At 44.6% G+C, this 21,062-nt stretch overlaps 1 protein-coding gene across 1 annotated transcript in view; it reads left to right on the forward strand.

The window, feature by feature from the left end:
- slc60a2b (solute carrier family 60 member 2b) overlaps nucleotides 1-19,854 on the forward strand; it is a 35,185-nt gene extending 15,331 nt beyond the window's left edge. Inside the window, exons 2-4 of the mRNA XM_085997823.1 lie at nucleotides 908-1,076; nucleotides 2,678-2,794; nucleotides 14,346-19,854. Coding sequence (XP_085853949.1) covers nucleotides 908-1,076; nucleotides 2,678-2,794; nucleotides 14,346-15,574 — 1,515 coding nt within the window. The 3' untranslated portion in view covers nucleotides 15,575-19,854. The remainder of the gene's footprint in view (nucleotides 1-907; nucleotides 1,077-2,677; nucleotides 2,795-14,345) is intronic.
- Nucleotides 19,855-21,062: the final 1,208 nt, after the last annotated feature.

A 21,062-nucleotide genomic window follows, 5' to 3' on the forward strand; every position in this document is an offset into this window, starting at 1 on the left:
TTTAGGTAGTGCATTCCAGATCTTAACAACCCTTTGTGTGAAGATATTTTTCCTCATTTCCCCTCTACTTCTTTTGCCAATTATCATAATTTTGAATACCTCTATTAGGTCTCCCCTTAACCTTCTCTGCTTTAAGGAGAACAATCCCAGCTTCTCCAATCTCTCCACATGACTCAAGTCTCTCATCCCTGGTAAACCTTCTCTCCAGGGCCTTAACATCCTTCCTAAAGTGTGGTGCCCAGAATTGTATACAGTACTCCAGCTGAGACCTAACTAGTGTTTTGGCTATATCTAGTTGTAGAAAATGACTGCCAATACATCTTAAATTTACTTGAAGTAATGGGTAATGTTTTACTTGGGTCAATTTATTATCTGACACGAGGAGAAAATCCCACCCCTCCTTTTTACCTTGCAGTCAAAAAATGAAAGTTGGGCTCTTGTGTTGGTTCCATTGATGATGATACTGCACAAGTCGGCCCATCAGGTCAGAAAGGTCGAAGGTTTCATCCTTGGTGTCTGTGCTGACCTCAGCCTGGTTGGTGGTAAGGCTGCTACATTCAGCCTCAGGCTCCCTGGGCAAGGGGAAGAGGAAAAACCAGCCGGCTTTCCTGCTCCTGGTCAGTAGCCACTGGGTAAGAGCAGGATTGGGTTTCTCTGTGCACCCCAGCACCATGACGAATAGCCCACTGACACTCACTGGTGAGACTGACGATCCGCCTCTTGGTACAGCACTGGCAGGCGCTGTGGAACTGTAGGGAAATTTCAAACGATTTGCAGCCTCGCTACGAGGTAGAAGATAACGGATCCTGGAACAGTCCGCTTGTGCTGCTTGAAACTCGTTTACTTGTGTCACTTGTCAGCTATTCCATGTAGTGACCCCTGTTTGTCTGCTTTGTTCTTTTCTCAGGGGATGAGCATTGCTATTTTGGGACCTACATTTAAGGAGTTGGCAACTAACGTTAACAAAAATATCAGTGACATCGCCTACATCTTTGTGGGCCGTTCACTGGGCTATGTAGGGGGCTCGCTGGTTGGTGGGCTAATGTTTGACTACGTGAATAACCACTTGTTACTCGGTAAGTTCAAGCCTTCCAGGAGTAGAATGAATAGAGAATGATGTAAGATGACACAATCTGAGTTCACTGAGAATATTGTTTATATCCAGACTGCCTATTTTTGATGATTAGCATTTAAATGCCACATATTAACTTGAAGGATGAATATAGGGACAACGTTTGAGTAAATGGCGCTAACCACTCCCATTACCACAGATCTCAGTTACAAAGGTGCCGCTTATAACATATTCATAGAATGGTTACAGCACAGAAGGAGGCCATTCGGCCTGACGAGCCTGTGCCGGCTCTCTGCAAGAGCACTTCAGCTAGTCCCACTCCCCTGCCATATTAAGTGTGCCGATTATTTCGGGCAGTTCAATAAGTACTTACACTGTACATATCTATTTAAAAGAAAACTTGCAAGACTATGGGGAAAGAGCAGGGCAGTGGGACTAATTGGACGGCTCTTTCAAAGAGCCGGCACAGGCACGATGGGCCGAATGGCCTCCTTCTGTGCTGTAAAGATTCTAAAAAGGCTGTGCTGATTTCAGCCTAAACCGGGTCCTCGAGCCGTTTCAATCAGTTGTTTGCACCTCGTTAAAGTGCGATTACCTTAGGGATGAGATTCTGGATGCAACTGCTAATAGTTAGGAGAGGCAGTTACTAAGTGAGCTTCCCTGTTAAAAAAATATTTTGGTTGCTTACTTTTTTGGCTACACCATCCACCGCGTATAGCGGGCAAATCGTGTTAACACCAACACACCCACTATAAGTGGTGAGGACTGCATACAGACCAAGAAAATCAGAGCTGCAGTCCTAAGGTTACATAGTCCTCCGTTTAACTTATGCCATTTAAGGTCAGCACCGAATATTGATTGCAGTCTCCTCTGCCTCTCGTTCCCCAGTCCCGGCATCTCTTTCCTGCCATTTGCCAACTGCGCTCTCTTCTCTTCCCCCCCCTCTCCCCCAACCACACTGACACCCTTGGTGTTTCAAAGAACTTGGCACTGATTTCTGATGTCACCCCATAGTCCCCTCACACTCGTTTTTTAAAAATTCTGTGAAATAATATTTCTTATGATTTTTGAACCCGATTCATGTGACTTTATGGCCAAAATCTTTTGAACTCCCTTTAACAGGGTCGAGCAATTAAACTTGGCTAGCTTGTTCGGCCTAAAATAGAAGCTATTTTGAGAGTGGGTGGTGGGACGAGGATGAGATTTTAACTCTGATTTACATTAGACACAATTATTTTCAGTAAAATCTGAGCTGGCCGTACGTGATTGAAACCTAAGGTTGCTGCTATTATTTCCCCCCACATTTGGAGAACTATATTGACCCCCGTAGCTAAAGCCTCGACTTGCCCTTCTGTCTTTTGACTACAATATTGATTGGTTTGGTTGAAGAAGGCACTGTGCATTTGCTTCTTTATCCTCGTTTGTGGAGCAGCCACAGACTTATTGTTGGCAAGTTTAAATGATTTTTTTTCTTGTGAGGGAGGAAAGCGGTCATTTTGCCACACGTGTGTGTGTGATCTTAAGCTTACAACTTCAGAAATACCGAAACCTGTTTTGCACAGTCTTATTGATTCTGATAATGTTGCTGTGAAAACCTCCCTTCAGGAATTTCGATGCTGATGACTGCGTTAGGATTGTATACTATTCCATGGTGTACGAAGACGCTGGTGTTGATGACACTGATGTCCCTCATTGGAATTTCAATGGGCTTCCTGGATACAGGTTGGTAAATCTTTGAGATATAAGCACGTTTAAAACCTGAACACAAAGCCATTTGGTTTTGATCCGTACACGTAAAAGAAATACCCTTGCCGTCGCAAAGCTGGGAGTAATAGATCTACTTTGGACTGTGGTACGGAGCAGGATTCAGGTTGGCTTGTGACCTCAATCAAGTGGCTAGTCCTGTGTTGATCACAATATTCCTGGCTAGACAAAGTAATTGGAATGCACTTCTCTTAATTTGTACATCTCCAAAATCTTTCCCCATCTCCCCCCCAATTTTCTCCCCCAATCCTGAAGGTTGGTGAGCAATCCCATACATGCCAGTGACCTCACCGACTGAGCGTGTCAGGAGGGTGCTCAACTGTGGGTGCAAATCTGTTGAGCCCCAGTTACCTAATAACTGTGATCGTACTTTGCAACAAGTATCACTGATTAGTAACCAGAAGCAGCAACACTGGCTCAGATTTTTTTTTCCCTGTTTGCTCCCTACCTCAGTCTAAGGATGTTGAGACCAATGTGCCCCTGTCCTGTTCCACCCCATCACACCGTGCCAGCTCCACCCTGCCAGGGATCGAACTTGGCACCTTCTGATTCTCTCTGAATGAGTACCAGCTCTCTGTGGCGGTGTGTTCTCCTCGCTGAGCCATCTGGGTGAACTGCCTCAAAATTATTTTTTTTATTTAATGTCAGAATTCGACCAGTCTTCACTGTACCTTGATTTAAAGAAAAAGTTTCTTGACTTTTGTTTTGTGTTAAGTTACAGGAGAGAAATTAAACTTGTTTTTAAAAAAAAAAAAAAAAAATCTGTCTTTATATATTTCAAGCCTTGCATTTACTCCAGGTCCCAATCTTGTTCGGTTTGATTTCCTAAATGCTGTCTCCTGGCCCTGAGTTTCTGTTCTCCCTAAGAAGGCAATATCCTTTCAATATAATGCAAATATTGGGAACTAGAATAGTGAGCAGACTGATGACTAAAGTCATTTACAGTGTTAGTGTTAACAACACACTGCATTAATGGTAACTGAGCATAGTCTACAGGAGTAATGACTGATGCAAAGTAGCCATTTAAAACCTCTGCCAAGTCCTGGGAGTCCACTTGAAACATAGAAACATAGAAACATAAAATAGCCAAAAAAAGCGCCAGAGCGGAAGATTGGGAACAGTTTAAGATAGAGCAAAGGAGGGCAAAGGGCATGATCAAGAGGGGCAAAATAGCTTACGAAAACAAGCTGGCGGAAAATATAAAAACTAACTCCAAAAGCTTTTATAAATATATCAAAAGGAAAAGACTGGTGAAAACCAAAGTTGGTCCATTGCAGTCAGATACGGGGGAATATATAATGGGAAATAAGGAAATGGCAGATCAACTAAATGCATACTTTGGGTCAGTCTTTACGAAGGAAGACACAAAAAACCTCCCTGGGATATCGGGAAAAATAGGGACATTGGCAAAGGAGGAACTGACGCAAATCAATATCTCTAAGGATATGGTGTTAAGGAAGCTAAAGGGATTGAAGGTGGACAAATCCCCAGGGCCTGATAACATGCATCCTAGGGTACTGAAGGAGGTGGCCCTAGAGATAGCGGATGCACTAAGGATGATTTTTCAGAATTCATTAGACTCGGGAACAGTGCCGATGGATTGGAGGGTAGCTAACGTTACCCCACTATTCAAAAAGGGGGGTAGGGAAAAAGCAGGTAATTACAGACCTGTAAGCCTTACATCAGTTGTGGGCAAAATGCTGGAGTCCATCATTAAGGATGAAATAGCGGAGCACTTAGCAAATGGGGACAGGATAGGACAGAGTCAACATGGATTTACAAAGGGTAAATCGTGCTTGACTAATCTATTGGAATTTTTTGAGGGAGTAACTGGTAGAATAGATGGGGGAGAGCCAGTAGATGTGGTGTACCTGGACTTCCAAAAGGCCTTCGATAAGGTCCCACATAAAAGATTAGCATGGAAAATTGAGGCTCATGGGATAAAGGGGAAAGTTTTGGCGTGGATAGGGAACTGGCTGTCAGATAGAAAACAGAGAGTTGGAATAAACGGCTCATTTTCTGAATGGCAGGCAGTAACAAGTGGGGTACCACAGGGATCTGTCCTGGGCCCCCAGCTGTTCACAATTTACATTAATGACCTGGATCAGGGAGTCGGATGCAGCATTTCCAAATTTGCAGACGACACTAAACTAGGAGGGGGGGTGGGCTCAGAGGAAGAGACCAGGAAGCTCCAGAGCGATTTGGACAGACTGGGCGATTGGGCGGATAAATGGCAGATGCACTATAATGTGGACAAGTGCGAAGTTATCCACCTTGGGTGCAGGAACGGGAGGGCAAATTATTATTTAAATGGCAATAGATTGGGAGAGGGGGAAGTACAGAGAGACCTGGGTGTTCTTGTACACCAGTCACTGAAGGCGAGCATGCAGGTGCAACAGGCGGTCAAGAAGGCAAACGGTATGCTGGCCTTCATAGCAAAAGGGTTAGAATACAGGAACAGGGATACCTTGCTGCAGCTGTACAGGGCACTGGTGAGACCACACCTCGAGTACTGTGTACAGTTTTGGTCGCCTCATCTGAGGAAGGATGTTCTTGCCATGGAGGGGGTGCAGCGGCGATTCACCAGGCTGATACCAGGAATGGCGGGAATGACCTATGAGGAGAGACTATGTAGTTTAGGGATGTACACACTGGAGTTTAGAAGATTGAGAGGGGACCTCATAGAAGTGTATAAAATTCTGACAGGTCTAGACAGACTGGATGCAGAAGGAATGTTTCCCTTGGCGGGTGAGAACAGAACTAGAGGACATAATTTAAGGATAAGGGCTAAACCATTTAGGACAGAGATGAGGGGGAATTTCTTCACTCAGAGAGTGGTGAACCTGTGGAACTCATTGCCACAGAGGGCAGTGTACGCCAGCTCATTAAATATATTTAAGAGGGAATTAGATATATTTCTACGGGCAAAAGGGGTTAAGGGTTACGGAGAGAAGGCGGGGACGGGATACTGAATTAAAGGATCAGCCATGATCTCATCGAATGGCGGAGCAGGCACGAAGGGCCGAATGGCCTACTCCTGCTCCTATCTTCTATGTATCTATGTATCTATGTAAGATAGGAGCAGGAGTAGGCCATTCAGCCCCTCGAGCCTGCTCCGCCATTCAATGAGATCATGGCTGATCATCCAAACTCAGTACCCTGTCCCTGCTTTCTCCCCATATCCCTTGATCCCTTTAGCCTTAAGAAATATATCTAACTCCTTCTTGAATATATTTAATGAATTGACCTCAACTGCCTTCTGTGGTAGCGAATTCCACAGGTTCACCACTCTCTGGGTGAAGAAATTCCTCCTCATCTCTGTCCTGAATGGCTTACCCCTTATCTTTAGACTGTGACCCCTGGTTCTGGACTCCCCGGCCATCAGGAACATTCTTCCTGCATCTAGTCTGTCTAGTCCTGTTAGAATTTTATAAGTTTCAATGAGATCCCCTCTCATTCTTCTAAACTCCAGCGAGTATAAGCCCAATCGACCCAATCTCTCCTCATACGTCACTCCTGCCATCCCAGGTATCAGTCCGGTGAATCTTCGCTGCACTCCCTCCATGGCAAGAACATCCTTCCTCAGATAAGGCGACCAAAACTGCACACAATACTCAAGGTGAGGTCTCACCAAGGCCCTGTACAACTGCAGCAAGACATCCTTGCTCCTGTACTCGAATCCTCTCGCTATGAAGGTCAACATACCATTTGCCTTCTTAACCGCCTGCTGCACCTGCATGCTTACCTTCAGCGACTGGTGCACAAGGACACCCAGGTCTCATTGCACTTCCCCTTCTCCCAATCTATTGCCATTCTCTGCCGTGAATCTGTTAACGGTGCTATGACTCATAGAATCATAGAAATTTATGGCACAGAAGGAGACCATTCGGCCCATTGTGTCTGTGCCGGCCGAAGAAGAGCTATTCAACTTAATCCCACTTTCCAGCTCTTGGTCCGCAGCCCTGTAGACCACGGCATTTCAAGTGCATATCCAAGTACTTTTTAAATGCGATGAGGGTTTCTGCCTCTACCACCCTTTCAGGCAGTGAGTTCCAGACCCCCACCACCCGCTGGGTGAAAGAAATTCTCCTCGGCTCCCCACTAATCCTTCTGCCAATGACTTTAAGTCTATGCATAAGAGATTGGCGTGTAAAGTTAAAGCACATGGGACTGGGGGTAAAGTACTGACTTGGTTGGCAGACAGGAAGCAAAGAGTTGGAATAAACGGGTCTTTTTCCGAGTGGCAGGCAGTGACTAGTGGGGTACCGCAGGGATCGGTGCTAGGATCTCGGCTATTCACAATATATGTTAATGATCTAGACAAGGGAACTAGATGTAATATCTCCAAGTTTGCAGACGACACAAAGCTGGGTGGGTGTGTGTGCTGTGAGGAGGATGCCGAGAAACTCCAGTATGATTTGGACAGGTTGGGTGATTGGGCAGATGCATGGCAGATGCAGTATAATGTGGATAAATGCGAGGTTATCCACTTTGGTGGCAAAAACAGGAAGATGGATTATTATCTGAACGGCAATAGATTGGGAAAAGGGGAAGTGCAACGAGACCTGGGTGTCCTTGTGCACCAGTCACTGAAGGTAAGCATGCAGGTGCAGCAGGCAGTTAAGAAGGCAAATGGTATGTTGGCCTTCATAGCAAGAGGATTCGAGTACAGGAGCAAGGATGTCTTGCTGCAGTTGTACAGGGCCTTGGTGAGACCACACCTTGAGTATTGTGTGCAGTTTTGGTTGCCTTATCTGAGGAAGGATGTTCTTGCCATGGAGGGAGTGCAGCGAAGATTCACCAGACTGATACCTGGGATGGCAGGAATGATGCATAAGGAGAGATTAGGTCGATTAGACTTATATTCGCTAGAGTTTAGAAGAATGAGAGGGGATCTCATTGAAACTTATAAAATTTTAACAGGACTAGACAGACTAGATGCAGGAAGGATGTTCCCAATGGCAGGGGAATCCAGAACCAGGAGTCACAGTCTAAGGATAAGGGGTAAGCCATTTAGGACAGAGCTGAGGAGGAATTTCTTCACCCAGAGAGTGGTGAACCTGTGGAATTCTCTACCACAGAAGGCAGTTGAGGCCAGCTTATTAAATATATTTAAAAAGGAGTTAGATATATTTCTTAAGGCTAAAGGGATCATAAGAACATAAGAAATAGGAGCAGGAGTAGGCCAATCAGCCCCTCGAGCCTGCTCCACCATTCAATAAGATCATGGCTGATCTGATCCTAACCTCAAATCTTCTATCACTGCAGCCACCCGAACCCATGTGATCTCCCGGGAGAGGCGAAAAACCAGATAAAGACCCAATGGCCAATTTGGGAGAAAAAAATCTGGGAAATTCCTCTCTGACCCATCTAGGCGATCGAAATTCTTCCAGGAGATCACTCTGTCCCTATATTTTCTACAGTACTTACCTTCTGTAAAGGCGATCTCCACCCCAGCCAGGAACAGGAATAAAACCATCTCCTGAAATCTAACAGAATTAGAACACAGTAGGAGCAGAACAAGGCTACACGGCCCCTGGGCCCGCTCCACTACCCACAGGGCCATGACCATTCCGAACCCAGACTCATGTCCAATTTCCTGCCCGCTCCCCGTAACCCTTAATTCCCTTTACTTCTAGGAAACTATCTATTTCTGTTTTAAATTTATTTAATGATGTAGCTTCCACAGCTTTCTGGGGCAGCAATTTCCACAAACCTACCACCCTCTGAGTGAAGAAGTTTCTCCTCATCTCAGTTTTGAATGAGCAGCCCCTTATTTTAAGATTATGCCCCCTAGTTCTAGTGATCAAGGGATATGGGGAGAAAGCAGGGACAGGGTACTGAATTTGGATGATCAGCCATGATCTCATTAAATGGTGGAACAAGCTCGAGGGGCCGAATGGCCTACTCGTGCTCCTATCTTCTATGTTTCTATGCGCCCTGGTTATTGACCTCTCCACTGAGGGAAATGGGTCTTTCCTATTCACTCTATCTAGGCTCCACATAATTGTATACACCTCAATTAAGTCTCCCCTCAGCCGCCTCTGTTCCAAAGAAAACAATCGCAGCCTATCCAATCTGGTATCCCGTATGCCTTCTTAACCACCTTATCTACCTGTCCTACTTTCAGGGATCTCTGGACAGGCACTCCAAGGTCCCTCTGTTCCTCTACACTTCTCGGTATCCTACCATTTATTGTGTATTCCCTGACCTTGTTGGCCTTCCCAAATGCATTACCTCACACTTCTCTGTATTGAATCCCATTTGCCACTTTTTTGCCCACCTGACCAGTCCACTGATATCTTCCTGCAGTCTACAACTTACTTCCTCACTATCAACCACATGGCCAATCTTTGTATCATCTGCAAACTTCTTAATCATGCCCCCTACATTGAAGTCTAAATCATTTTTTAAAATTCATTAGTTTATGGGATGTGGGCATCGCTGGCAAGGCCAGCATTTATTGGCCATCCCTAATTGCCCCTGAGAAGGTGGTGGTGAGCCGCCTTCTTGAACCGCTGCAGTCCGTGTGGTGAAGGTACTCCCACAGTGCTGTTTGGTAGGGAGTTCCAGGTTTTGACCCAGCGACGATGAAGGATTGGCGATATACTTCTAAGTCAGGATGGTGTGTGACTTGGAGGGGAACTTGGAGTTGGTGGTGTTCCCATGCGCCTGCTGCCCTTGTCCTTCTAGGTGGAAGAGGTCGTGGGTTTGGGAGGTGCTGCTGAAGAAGTTGCTGCGGTGCATCTTGTAGATGGTACACACTGCAGCCACATTGATTGATATATATGGGAACGGTAGCATAGTGGTAATGTCACTGGGCTAGTAATCTAGAGGCCTGGACTAATGATCTCAGAGATGGGAGATCAAATCCCATCACGGCAGCTGGGGAATTTAAATTCAGTTAATTAAATAAATCTGGAATAAAATGCTATATCAGTAATGGTAATCATGAAACTATCGGATTTTCGTAAAAACCCATCTGGTTCACTAATGCCCTTTAGGGAAGGAAATCTGCTGTCCTTACCTGGCCTGGCCTATATGTGACTCCAGACCCACAGCAACGTGGTTGACTCTTAACTGCCCTCTGAAATGGCCCAGCAAGTCACTCAGTTGTAACTGCTATGAAACATCATAAGAATGAAGCCGGACGGACTACCCAGCATTGACCTCGGTTATGGACACGGCAACGGCACACCGAGCCCAACCCTGCAAAGTCAAAATTGGGAGAGCTGTCCCACAGACTAGTCAAGTAAGAGACTCACAGAATCATACCTTTCAGCCAATGTCCCAAACTCCTCCCATCACCATCCCTGGGTATGTCCTGTCCCACCGGCAGGACAGACCCACCAGGGGTGGTGGCACAGGTGGTATACAGTCGGGAAGGAGTGGCCCTGGGAGTCCTCAATCAACATTGACTCCGGACCCCATGAAGTCTCGTGGCTTCAGGTCAAGCATCAACCTCCTGCTGATTACCACTGACAGCCCTCCCACAGCTGATGAATCAGTACTCCTCCTCCATATTGAACACCACTTGGAAGAAGCACTGAGCGTAGCAAGGGCAGAGAATGTACTCTGGCTGGGGGACTTCAATGTTCATCACCAAGAGTGGCTCAGTAGCACCACTACTGACTGAGCTGGGCGAATCCTGAAGGACATAGCTGCCAGTCCGGACCTGCGACAGGTGGTGAGAGAACCAACACGAGGGAAAAACCCACTTGACCTCGTCCTCACGAATCTACCTGTTGCAGGTGCATCTGTTCATGACAGTATTGGTAGCAGTAACCACCGCACAGTCCTTGCGGAGACGAAGTCCTGTCTTCACACTGAGGACACCCTCCATCGTGTTGTGTGGCACTACCACCGTGCTAAATGGGATAGATTCAGAACAGATCTAGCAGCTCAAAACTGGGCATCCATGAGGCGCTGTGGGCCATCAGCAGCAGCAGAATTGTATTCTACCACAATCTGTAACCTCATGGCCTGGCATATCCCTCACTCTACCATTACCACCAAGCCAGGGGACCAAGCTTGGTTCAATAAGGAGTGTAGAAGAGCATGCCAGGTGCTGCACCAGGCGTACCTAAAAATGAGGTGCCAACCTGGGGAAGCTGCAACACAGGACTACATGCATGCTAAAAAGCGGAAGCAGCATGCTATCGACAGGGCTAAGCGATCCCACAATCAACGGATCAGATCAAAGCTCTGCAGTCCTGCCGCACCCAGTCGTGAATGGTGGTGGACCATTAAACAACTAACGGGAGGAGGAGGCTCCATGAATATCCCCATCCTCAATGAAGGTGGAGCCCAGCACTTGAGTGCAAAAGACAAGGCTGAAGCGTTTGCAACCATCTTCAGCCAGAAGTGCCGAGTGGATGATCCATTATCGGCCTACTCCCGAGGTCCCCACCAGCACAGAAGCCAGTCTTCAGCCAATTCGATTCACTCCATGTGATATCAAGAAACGGCTGAGCACACTGGATACAGCAAAGGTTATGGGCCCCAACAACATCCCGGCTGTCGGGCTGAAGACTTGTGCTCCAGAACTAACCATACCGCTAGCCAAGCTGTTCCAGTACAGCTACAACACTGGCATCTATCCGACAATGTGGAAAACTGCCCAGGTATGTCCTGTCCACAAAAAGCAGGACAAATGCAACCTGGCCAATTACCGCCCCATCAGTCTACTCTCAATCATCAGCAAAGTGATGGAAGGTGTCGACAGTGCTATCAAGCGTCATTTATTCACCAATTATTCACCTGCTCACTGATGCCTAGTTTGGGTTCCGCCAAGACCACTCGGCTCCCGACCTCATTACAGCCTTGGTACAAACATGGACAAAGGAGCTGAATTCCAGAGGTGAGGTGAGAGTGACTCCCCTTGACATCAAGGCAACATTTGACCGAGTGTGGCATCAAGGAGCCCTAGTAAAACTGAAGTCAATGGGAATCGGGGAAAACGCTCCACTGGCTGGAGTCATACCTAGCACAAAGGAAGATGATTGTGGTGATTGAAGGTCAATTATCTCAGCCCCCGGACATTGCTGCAGGAGTTCCTCAGGTCAGTGTCTTAGGCCCAACCATCTTCAGCTGCTTCATCAATGACCTTCCCTCCAACATAAGGTCAGAAATGGGGATGTTCGCTGATGACTGCACAGTGTTCAGCGCCATTCACAACTCCTCAGATAATGAAGCAGTCCATGCCTGCACATGACAAGACCTGGACGACGTTCAGACTTGGGCTGATAAGTGGCAGGTAACATTTGCACCACAGAAGTGCCAGGCAATGACTGTCTCCAACAAGCGAGAATCTAACCACCTCCCCATGACATTCAACAGCATTACCATCGCCGAATTCCCCACCATCAACATCCTGGGGGTCACCATTGATCTGAAACTTAACTGGACCAGCCACATAAATACTGTGGCAACCAGAGCAGGTCAGAGGCTAGGTATTCTGCAGCGAGTGTCTCATCTCCTGACTCCCCAAAGCCTTTCTACCATTTACAAGGCACAAGTAAGGAGTGTGATGGAATACTGTCCACTTGCCTGGATGAGTGCAGCTGCAACAACACTCAAGAAGCTCGATACCATCCAGGACAAAGCAGCCCGTTTGATTGGCACCCCATCCACCACCTTAAACATTCACTCCCTCCACCACCGACGTACCACGGCTGCAGTTTATACCATCTACAAGATGCACTGCAGCAACTCGTCAAGGCTTCTTCGGCAGCACCTCCCAAACCCGCAACCTCTTCCACCTAGAAGGATAAGGGCAGCAGGCGCATGGGAACACCACCACCTCCAAGTCACACACCATCCTGACGTAGAAGTATATCGCCGATCCTTCATTGTCGCTGGGTCAAAATCCTGGAACTCCCTACCTAATAGCATTGTGGGAGTAGCTTCACCACACGGACTGCAGCGGTTCAAGAAAGCGCCTCACCACCACCTTCTTGAGGGCAACTAGGGATGGGCAATAAATGCTGGCCTTGCCAGCAACGCCCAGATTGCATAAGCAAATTTTTAAAAAATACCGCAAAAAGCAAGGGACCTAGTACTGAACCCTGCGGATCCCCACTGGAACCAGCCTTCCAGTCACAAAAGCACTCGTCGACCATTACCTTTTGCTTCCAGCCACTGAGTCAGTTTTGGATCCAATTTGTCACTTTCCCTTGGATCCCATGGGCTTTTACTTTTCTGACCAGTCTGCCATGTGAGACCTTGTCAAAAGCCTTGCTAAAATCCACGTAGACTACATCAAACACACTACCCTCATTGACCTTGTTACCTCCTCAAAAAATTCAGTTAAGTTAGTCACACATGACCTTCCCTTAACAAATCCATGCTGACTGTCCTTGATTAATCTGTGACTTTCTAAATGACGATTAATACTGTCCCTCAGAATTTTTTCTAATAATTTTCCCACCACCGAGGTTATGCTGACTGGCCTGTGATTACTCGGTCTAACCCTTTCTCCCTTTTTAAACAACTCCTAACATAACTAAGAGTGACTTTATTATCGCTGCCAGTGTCTTTTCCACTGACATTTTGTCTGCTGTGGTAGCAGCTTTTGCTACATTAATCTGAGCATGATACCATCCCTATTCTCATGACAGCTACTTTCTTTTAATCTGTAAAAGTATTTCTGCTTACGGTTTAAGCTTCCCAAATGAAAGCCTTTTTGCACTAAAACTGGTGCTCCAGTCTGCAAGTGTGCCATTTTATATTTCTACACCAATTTGATACCAATTATATACAGTATCCCCCCATAGTGGCGATCCAGATCATGTTCAGATTCAGAGTGTCAGAGTGTGTTTATGAAGGCTGTCCATCTACCTGAGTGCTAATACTTCTGAAAGTCACCCCCCCCCCCCCACCCCCCAGGCCCTGCCAACAGTTTCATCTTTCACCAGCTCTTTAAATGAATCAGGGCCATGTGTTTGCCTAAGGAGCTTGCCTATGTTTGTTTTCCATTATGGCCAAATGGTTATACCTGAACTCGCCAAGGCTCCTTCAGCAGCACCTCCCAAACCCGTGACCTCTACCACCTAGAAGGACAAGGGCAGCAGGCGCATGGGAACACCATTACCTGCAAGTTCCCCTCCAAGTCACACACCATCCTGACTTGGAAATATATCGCCGTTTATTCATCGTCGCTGGGTCAAAATCCTGGAACTCCCTCCCTAGCAGCACTGTGGGAGTACCCTCACCACACGGGCTGCAGCGGTTCAAGAAGGTGGCCCACACCACCATCTTCTCAAGGGCAATGAGGGATGGGCAATAAATGCTGGCTTTGCCAGAGACGCCCTCATGAATACTTTTTAAAAAGTTAACCTGTCTTTATTCTTTACAGATGCTGACAGACCTGTTGTGTATTTCCAGCATTTATAGTTTTTGCTTTTTAATTTGGCAGTTTGTTTTATTGGTCTTCCAAATAGATGAGAAGAGCTCGCCTTGATGCATTTTGAAGTGACTGCAGTAAATAACCTATTTTGTTTGTTTACAGGTGGAAATTTGCTTATTTTGATTACGTGGGGGGAGAATGTCGGACCCTACATGCAGGCCCTGCACTTCAGTTTTGCTTTAGGTGCATTTTTGACTCCGATCCTCGCAAAGCCGGTGTTGGGCAACTTACAAAAGACCATTAATGAAAGCAGGAACGACCTACTGACCAGCACCAGAAACGCCTCTCAAGGTTTCGTGTACATGTTGAAAATGAGTGTTTCAAGCTTCACCCCTTTTATCTGGACGTACCTCATCGTTGGAAGCTTTGTGCTTTTAGTTTCTGTGTGGTTCTTCATCGTTTATTTAAAGAGTAGTCCAAATCGAGGCAGGGCTGGGGTTTCTTTGCAGGAGGGTCCCGTTGCAAGATACCACTATGCTATTCTGTTCCTCCTGTTTTTCTTCTTCTTCTGGTACGTAGGAGCCGAGGTGGCCTACGGATCCTACATCTTCACCTACGCGAAAGACTTTGCTCACATGAACGACAACCAGGCCGCGGGCCTAAACTCCTTGTTCTGGGGGACGTTTGCCACAGCACGAGGACTTGCAATATTCTGTGCTGCGTGCCTTCACCCTGGAACTATGATACTGCTCAGTCTAATAGGCTGCACCATTTCCTCCCTGTTTCTGACACTTTACAACACCAGCCACACCTCTCTGTGGGTGGGCACTGCTATTTACGGAGCCTCGATGGCTGCCACCTTTCCCAGCGGCATATCCTGGGTTAAGCAGTACACAACCACCACCGGAAAGTCGGCCGCTCTGTTTGTTTTCGGAGCCGCGGTGGGCGAGATGGTGGTTCCAGCTTTGGTAGGATTCCTTCAAGGCGTCGATACTATCAAGCATTACCCTATATTGATGCTGACCGCTTTGGGGACCTCCACAATGACAGCCATCTTGTTCCCTGTGATGTACAAGCTGGCTTCATCTCCGAGCAGTGTCAAACCGGAAAGTGAAGATCGAAAAGCTTTGTTGGGGTCGGGGCCTAATGAAGATGAAGATGAAGACGACGAGGACGCTCCCGAAGAATGGAATGATGCAGATTTTGAAGTAATTGAAATGAGTGATGTAAAGATTGTCACAGACAAGACCCCAGTTGGAGACGCTTCAATAATGGCCACGGAACAATTCTCTCCAGAACACTGTTCTTTTCCTTCTCTCTCCTCCCCTGTGTATCTAGGTGGCTCTCCAAAAAAGAAACTACTTAACTCGGAGAGAGAAAAAAATGACTGAACATTAAAACCTAAGCAGAATTCCTGATATGTTTACAAGTAGGATTTTTGCGCATCACCAGAAGACGTAGCGGAAGAATTAAAGGTGACTCTAGACTTGAATTACATTTAAACATTTGATTCTTGTGTGTCTAAACAAAAATCTATGAAAATGTGAATATGTAAGAAGATTGCTCGTAATTCTGTGATTATTAGGCTAAATTAGCATTGGTTTAAATAAAAGAGTAAATTTTACGTTGAGATTTTGATGTCTAAAAAGGATTGAAAATGTTTGCATGACAATTTGTAGCTCGTGTCAGGGTTCTGGGAAGTCTTGTAACACATGGGAGCTGGTTTAGGGGCTATGTCAATCTGGGGAACAAGTTCTGATTGTGTTCTGTATTGTTTCTCTGTTGGATTATCTGTCAGATTTTAACTAATCTTCATCTAGACTACAAGAACTTCATGGTCACTGGGTTGAAGAACCATTCTTAGCAAGAGCATCGCGTGGCAAACATTCTATTTGTAATTCGCCTCCTTTACTGCAGGATGGAATCCTTAAAACCTCCAATTGTATTACTGTACATTTTAGATGAAGAGGTTGGATGTAAAACTGTGCAATTCAATGGCAGGACACCTAATTTCGGTGTCTGTGCACACAACGCACTGGAAACACGTAACTATAATTGAAAAATAAAACCATAAAAGGGTGTGAGGAGAAAGAGCAGTGAAATAGGACTAAGTGAATAGCTTTTTCAGAGTGCAGGTGTGAAGGGCCGAATGGCCTCCTGTGCTGTATAATTCTAAGATTCTATATGTCCATTATCATAGAATGATACAATCGTGACGTTGCTGGCCCTTTGACAAAACTATCCAGTTAGTCCCATTTTAACAAAAGACCCATTTGATATTTGTGTTTTGACGTGACATTAGCAAAATTTACACATTTGTGACACCACTAATAACAGGCTGATCCAAGAAGTCACAGTATCTGTGTTATGTACTGGAAATCAAAGACTTCGGATTGTCTCCGAGAAAACCTGTGTTTCTGGAAGCAAAAGCACTCCACGTCAGCGCTGTGGTTATACTTTAAATGCACAAGAAGCTCTCTGGACTTTGGGTATGTGGGATGTGTCTGGAGGGAGGCTGTGTACTCTGGCAAATAGAAACTCTACATGCTTGCATTTCTCAGTACAGGAAACTTTGTGATATCCGGCACCGACGGGACCGAGCTGTTGCCGATCTATCAAAACTGCCGGACAGACCAGCGTTAATGTTGAAGCATACGGAGGTTTTCATCTCCGTATCTGACAACAAACACTGTTGCTTAGCAACAGCTTCTAAACAGTCGGCCTGTACCTTGGAAGCGTCTCTGTAGCTTAGCAACAGCTTCAGAGAGACTTTCCAGAGCCTGACTGTTGGAAAAAAAAGCCACGAGAAGAAAAAAAAACCTAACAAAACGGCTCCTGATTTCTGCCGGTAGATTGCGGTTTCTGGACATACAACCTCCAGATAAACCAAAGTTTCCTGTAGTTTGGTTTAGAGACTATGAAACATGGTGATGGATTTCCCTGTGTGGGGTACCTGTCTGAAAATAAGCCAGTAACTTAATACAAAGCAGATTCCTTGGGATTAAAATCTCAAAATTAAATGCCATTATTATAAATTAATTAGCCATTGTATGAATTCTGGTTCTTGCCCTAGAACCACTGGAAAAATCACGAGAAGCACTTTATTGGAGTGTTTGGAAAGTTCTGTATATGTTGTGAACTGACCACACAAGCTGTGACTGCTGGGCTATTTGGAAATTGTGAATATTCACACTGGAATACCTGCAAACTGGAATGATGGTTCTTTTTTTTAACGTCAGCAACTGACTATACATCGGTGAAAGTTAGTCAATAGTATATGAACCCAGTTCAATGAATTGTAAATAACTGATATTTTTATTTTATAAAGGAAACTGAATCTCTATTACATGTTAGCAACTATGTTTGCTTTGCATATAAATAATTCTTGCTCATTATTTTAAAGTTACTGCAAATGCTCTCCAGATATCAATATTGGTCGCTATTGTGACTATAAGTACGGCCTCTGTAAGACAACCAGTTACCAGTTTCAGAATTCAGGCTCCTAATGCAGCTGTCTGACTAAAAGTGCTTTTCAATAGTGGCAACAAGGAACTATCAGTACAGTTAAAGATACATTTGCAGGATTGCCCATCAACCAAAAGACTGGGAAGATTCCTATTTATGGTTTCAGAAAAGGCCTGAATGGAAAGAACTGAGCAAATGACTCAAGCTGACAGCCTTGATCATCAGTTAAGCTGCCTTTCCTGATTTTCCAAGTGTAGTATTGGTAGGCCTGTAGATTGGGGGAAGTGGGTAGTATGCTATCTATCGTGCATTTACTGGTGATGGTCATTTCCTTGATAACATCTTTGCATTTTAAGTAGTTTAAAACTAGTCCTAAGTTCATTGAGTTACATGACTGATGTTTGTGACACGTCACAAGTAGTTAAGAATATACTGACTGTCAATAAAAGCAGGTATTTTTCTGATAATTGATACGATTTAGTAGTATTGGACCAAGCTCAATAGGAGCTGAAGAATGAAGTTTTTACCTTGCTGTAAGCAGTTGTAATCAATTCTGATGCACTGGTTAATTTGCTAAATTGTACTGATCGGAGCTTTTTACAATCTGATCACTGCGATAATGCAGCATTCAGGCTCTAGCCTTAATGTTTAAACTGGAAGTCTTATTCACACTGTGAAAATCAAATGTGTATGAAATGGCTGTTTACAATGATATAAATCTGATGCTAATAGCTTCTTTATGTCCAGCAAAGAAGCTGTGCTTTAAATGTTGAAAAATGATCACAGATCATGATACCTGATTTGCTCTTGTCTGGTTTACCAAGCAATAGATATTCTAAAGAGGAAAATAAAATTGAAGTTCTTTTAAAGAGTCACTTTAGAAGTGGTGGGCACTGGTACAGAATTGCATATTGCAGTTCTCAATTAAACCTTCCCTTTCCCCCTTTAAAATGGATTTATTATAATCCTCTTCCCATGTGAAGCTGTGGTCCCTTTACGTAGAGTAATATTCTGAATCAGTTGAATGGTGAGGTTATTGATACTGGATCACTGGGTGTATGATGGGATTGATGTCAGAAGTGTAATATTTCACTAGTGATCTGCTTTTTAGATGTTAGCAAATCTAGCTGTGTATTGTTACAATGGGATCCTTGTTGCTGATTTTGATAGTGTATAGGTATAGTGCCAGTAGTTTTCCTTATTTGATATAGGTCTTGGTGTGAGAGGTGCACACTCCTTAGCAAGCATACTCACTTGTTTTTTTGTACCATATTTATTTTGTGATGGATGGGTGCATGTATTTGGCAGTTGCATGTATGTTTACACTTCATAGAATGAGATAATTTACTGTTTTGATCACCTATGTAAATTCAAATATTAGCAGATTGACAGAAATGGAACTTTTTATTAATCCTTTCTTCAAAAGGTTAATTGAAATATCCAAATTATGTAAAATGCACGTGTGTGTGCGCTAGAATCTGTGATCCCTCTCCACTTTCACTAGATTATTTCACTGAGGAGTATATATGTTCCTCTCTGTGGAGTTTTCCTTTAATGAGTGCAGTGAAAGTATTTTTCCTTTGGTTTCATGCTTTCTATACCACTTTCTGACATTTGTTGTTTAAATGGTGTGTCCATTGTATAAGGGGATTTATATTACTGTTCCAATCTATACATTAATTTCCTTAAAGATATTTGGGGGCTTTTGACTAGCTGTTTTTTCTTGTTCATTTAAAGCCTGCCTGTTCTCATTTACCTGTGGGAAAGTGTTGAGGAACAGTTCTGAATCTTGTCAGTGAGATTTTGTATTTGCAATGCCACTTCAATGGTGTATCCCTGCCAGTACTACAAACCACCCGGGCAAGAGGACATTCAAAGCCACTCAACCGGAGAGAGAGAGAATTCTGTATTTGCAGATAGCTTTATAAATATTTCAGTCCATGCAAAAATATAGCACAAATCTTAATTTGTAAATCCAGTTGGGTAAATTGGTTGGTTTCTGGATTAATTGATTGGATTTGCTGCAAAAACATCTGGATTGCTCAGAAACTTGTTTGGTGAATCCAGTACCCAGTACTCGCAAGAGCCATCGTTAGTTTTGAAGATTACCTTCAGAAGAGTTTTGCAGTTTTATTTTGATTGTTTTGTGTATTAAGTCTGAAACCTCTAGCTGGTGAAAATAAAATTTTATTGTGCTCAACAAAAATGACAATTGGCTTTCATTTAAATTATTCAGATTTAGATAAAATGTATCCTTAATCTGTTCTCGTGTCACTGACCTCAACAATGCCCAACTTTCACAATGAATGTCACAGGAAGGAGGTTTATGTGTGGGTGCTAAGTAAATGTTACCAATACAAGGTATTGCCCTTTGGACCTTGATCCCTTTTTCAGGGTTTTCACAAAACAGATCAGTGATGACTAAATGAGACTGAATTTCAGGTAATGATGTCACGTCTTGGATGGTTAAGAGCAGATTAGCATAGTCCAAGCAGCATTCAAAAACAACCACAAGTCTTCAGCCAAAGGCAGGTGACCAGACCTGCCGTAAAAGGGATGAATTTTTCGGAGGGAGGTGGCGGAGGGGTTTAAGGAAGGCAGTGAGAGAGGACCAGCCATGATCGTATTGAATGGCGGAGCAGGCTCGAAGGGCCTACTCCTATTTTTCTATGAATTCCACAACAAGGGGCCCAAGTGGTTGCAAGCAAGGCTGGCAGTGAAACCAAGTCAGGAAAGGAATTTCAGGGGGAAATGGTTTACCATGCTGCAGAGAGCAGTTAGGCGCCAACCACATTGCTGCGCATATGAGTCACATATAGGCCAGACCAGGTAAGGATGGCAGGTTTCCTTCCCTAAAGGACATTAGTGAACCAGATGGGATTTTAACAACGATCGGGTAGTTTCATGGTCACCATTACGGATATTAGCTTTTTATTCTAGATTTATTTAATTAAATTTCCCAGCTGCCAGTGGGATTTGAACTCATGTTTCTGGATCATTAGTCCATGTCTCTGGACTACTAGGATGAATGAAGCAAGTCACTGCCCTATGCAGCAAGACCTGGTCAACATTCAGTTTTGGATAAGTGGCAAGTAACATTCCTGTCGCAATGACTATCTCCACCACTGGAGCCGAACCAACTTCCCATGATATTCAATGGTATTACCATTGTCCCCACCAGCAACTTCCTGGTGGGACGACAACAACAACTTGTATTTATATAGCACCGTTAACGTAGTAAAATGTCCCAAGGTGCTTCACAGGAGTATTAAGACAAAAAATGACACTGAGCCACATAAGGAGAAATTACAGCAGGTGACCAAAAACTTGGTCAAAAAGAGGTAGGTTTTAAGGAGCGTCTTAAAGGAGGAAAAAGGGGTAGAGAAGCGGAGGTTTAAGCAGGGAATTCCAGAG

The sequence above is a fragment of the Somniosus microcephalus genome, chromosome 9 (assembly GCF_052327205.1).
Source record: "Somniosus microcephalus isolate GS21.2 chromosome 9, FLI_Smic_1.0, whole genome shotgun sequence".
NCBI lineage: Eukaryota > Metazoa > Chordata > Chondrichthyes > Squaliformes > Somniosidae > Somniosus > Somniosus microcephalus.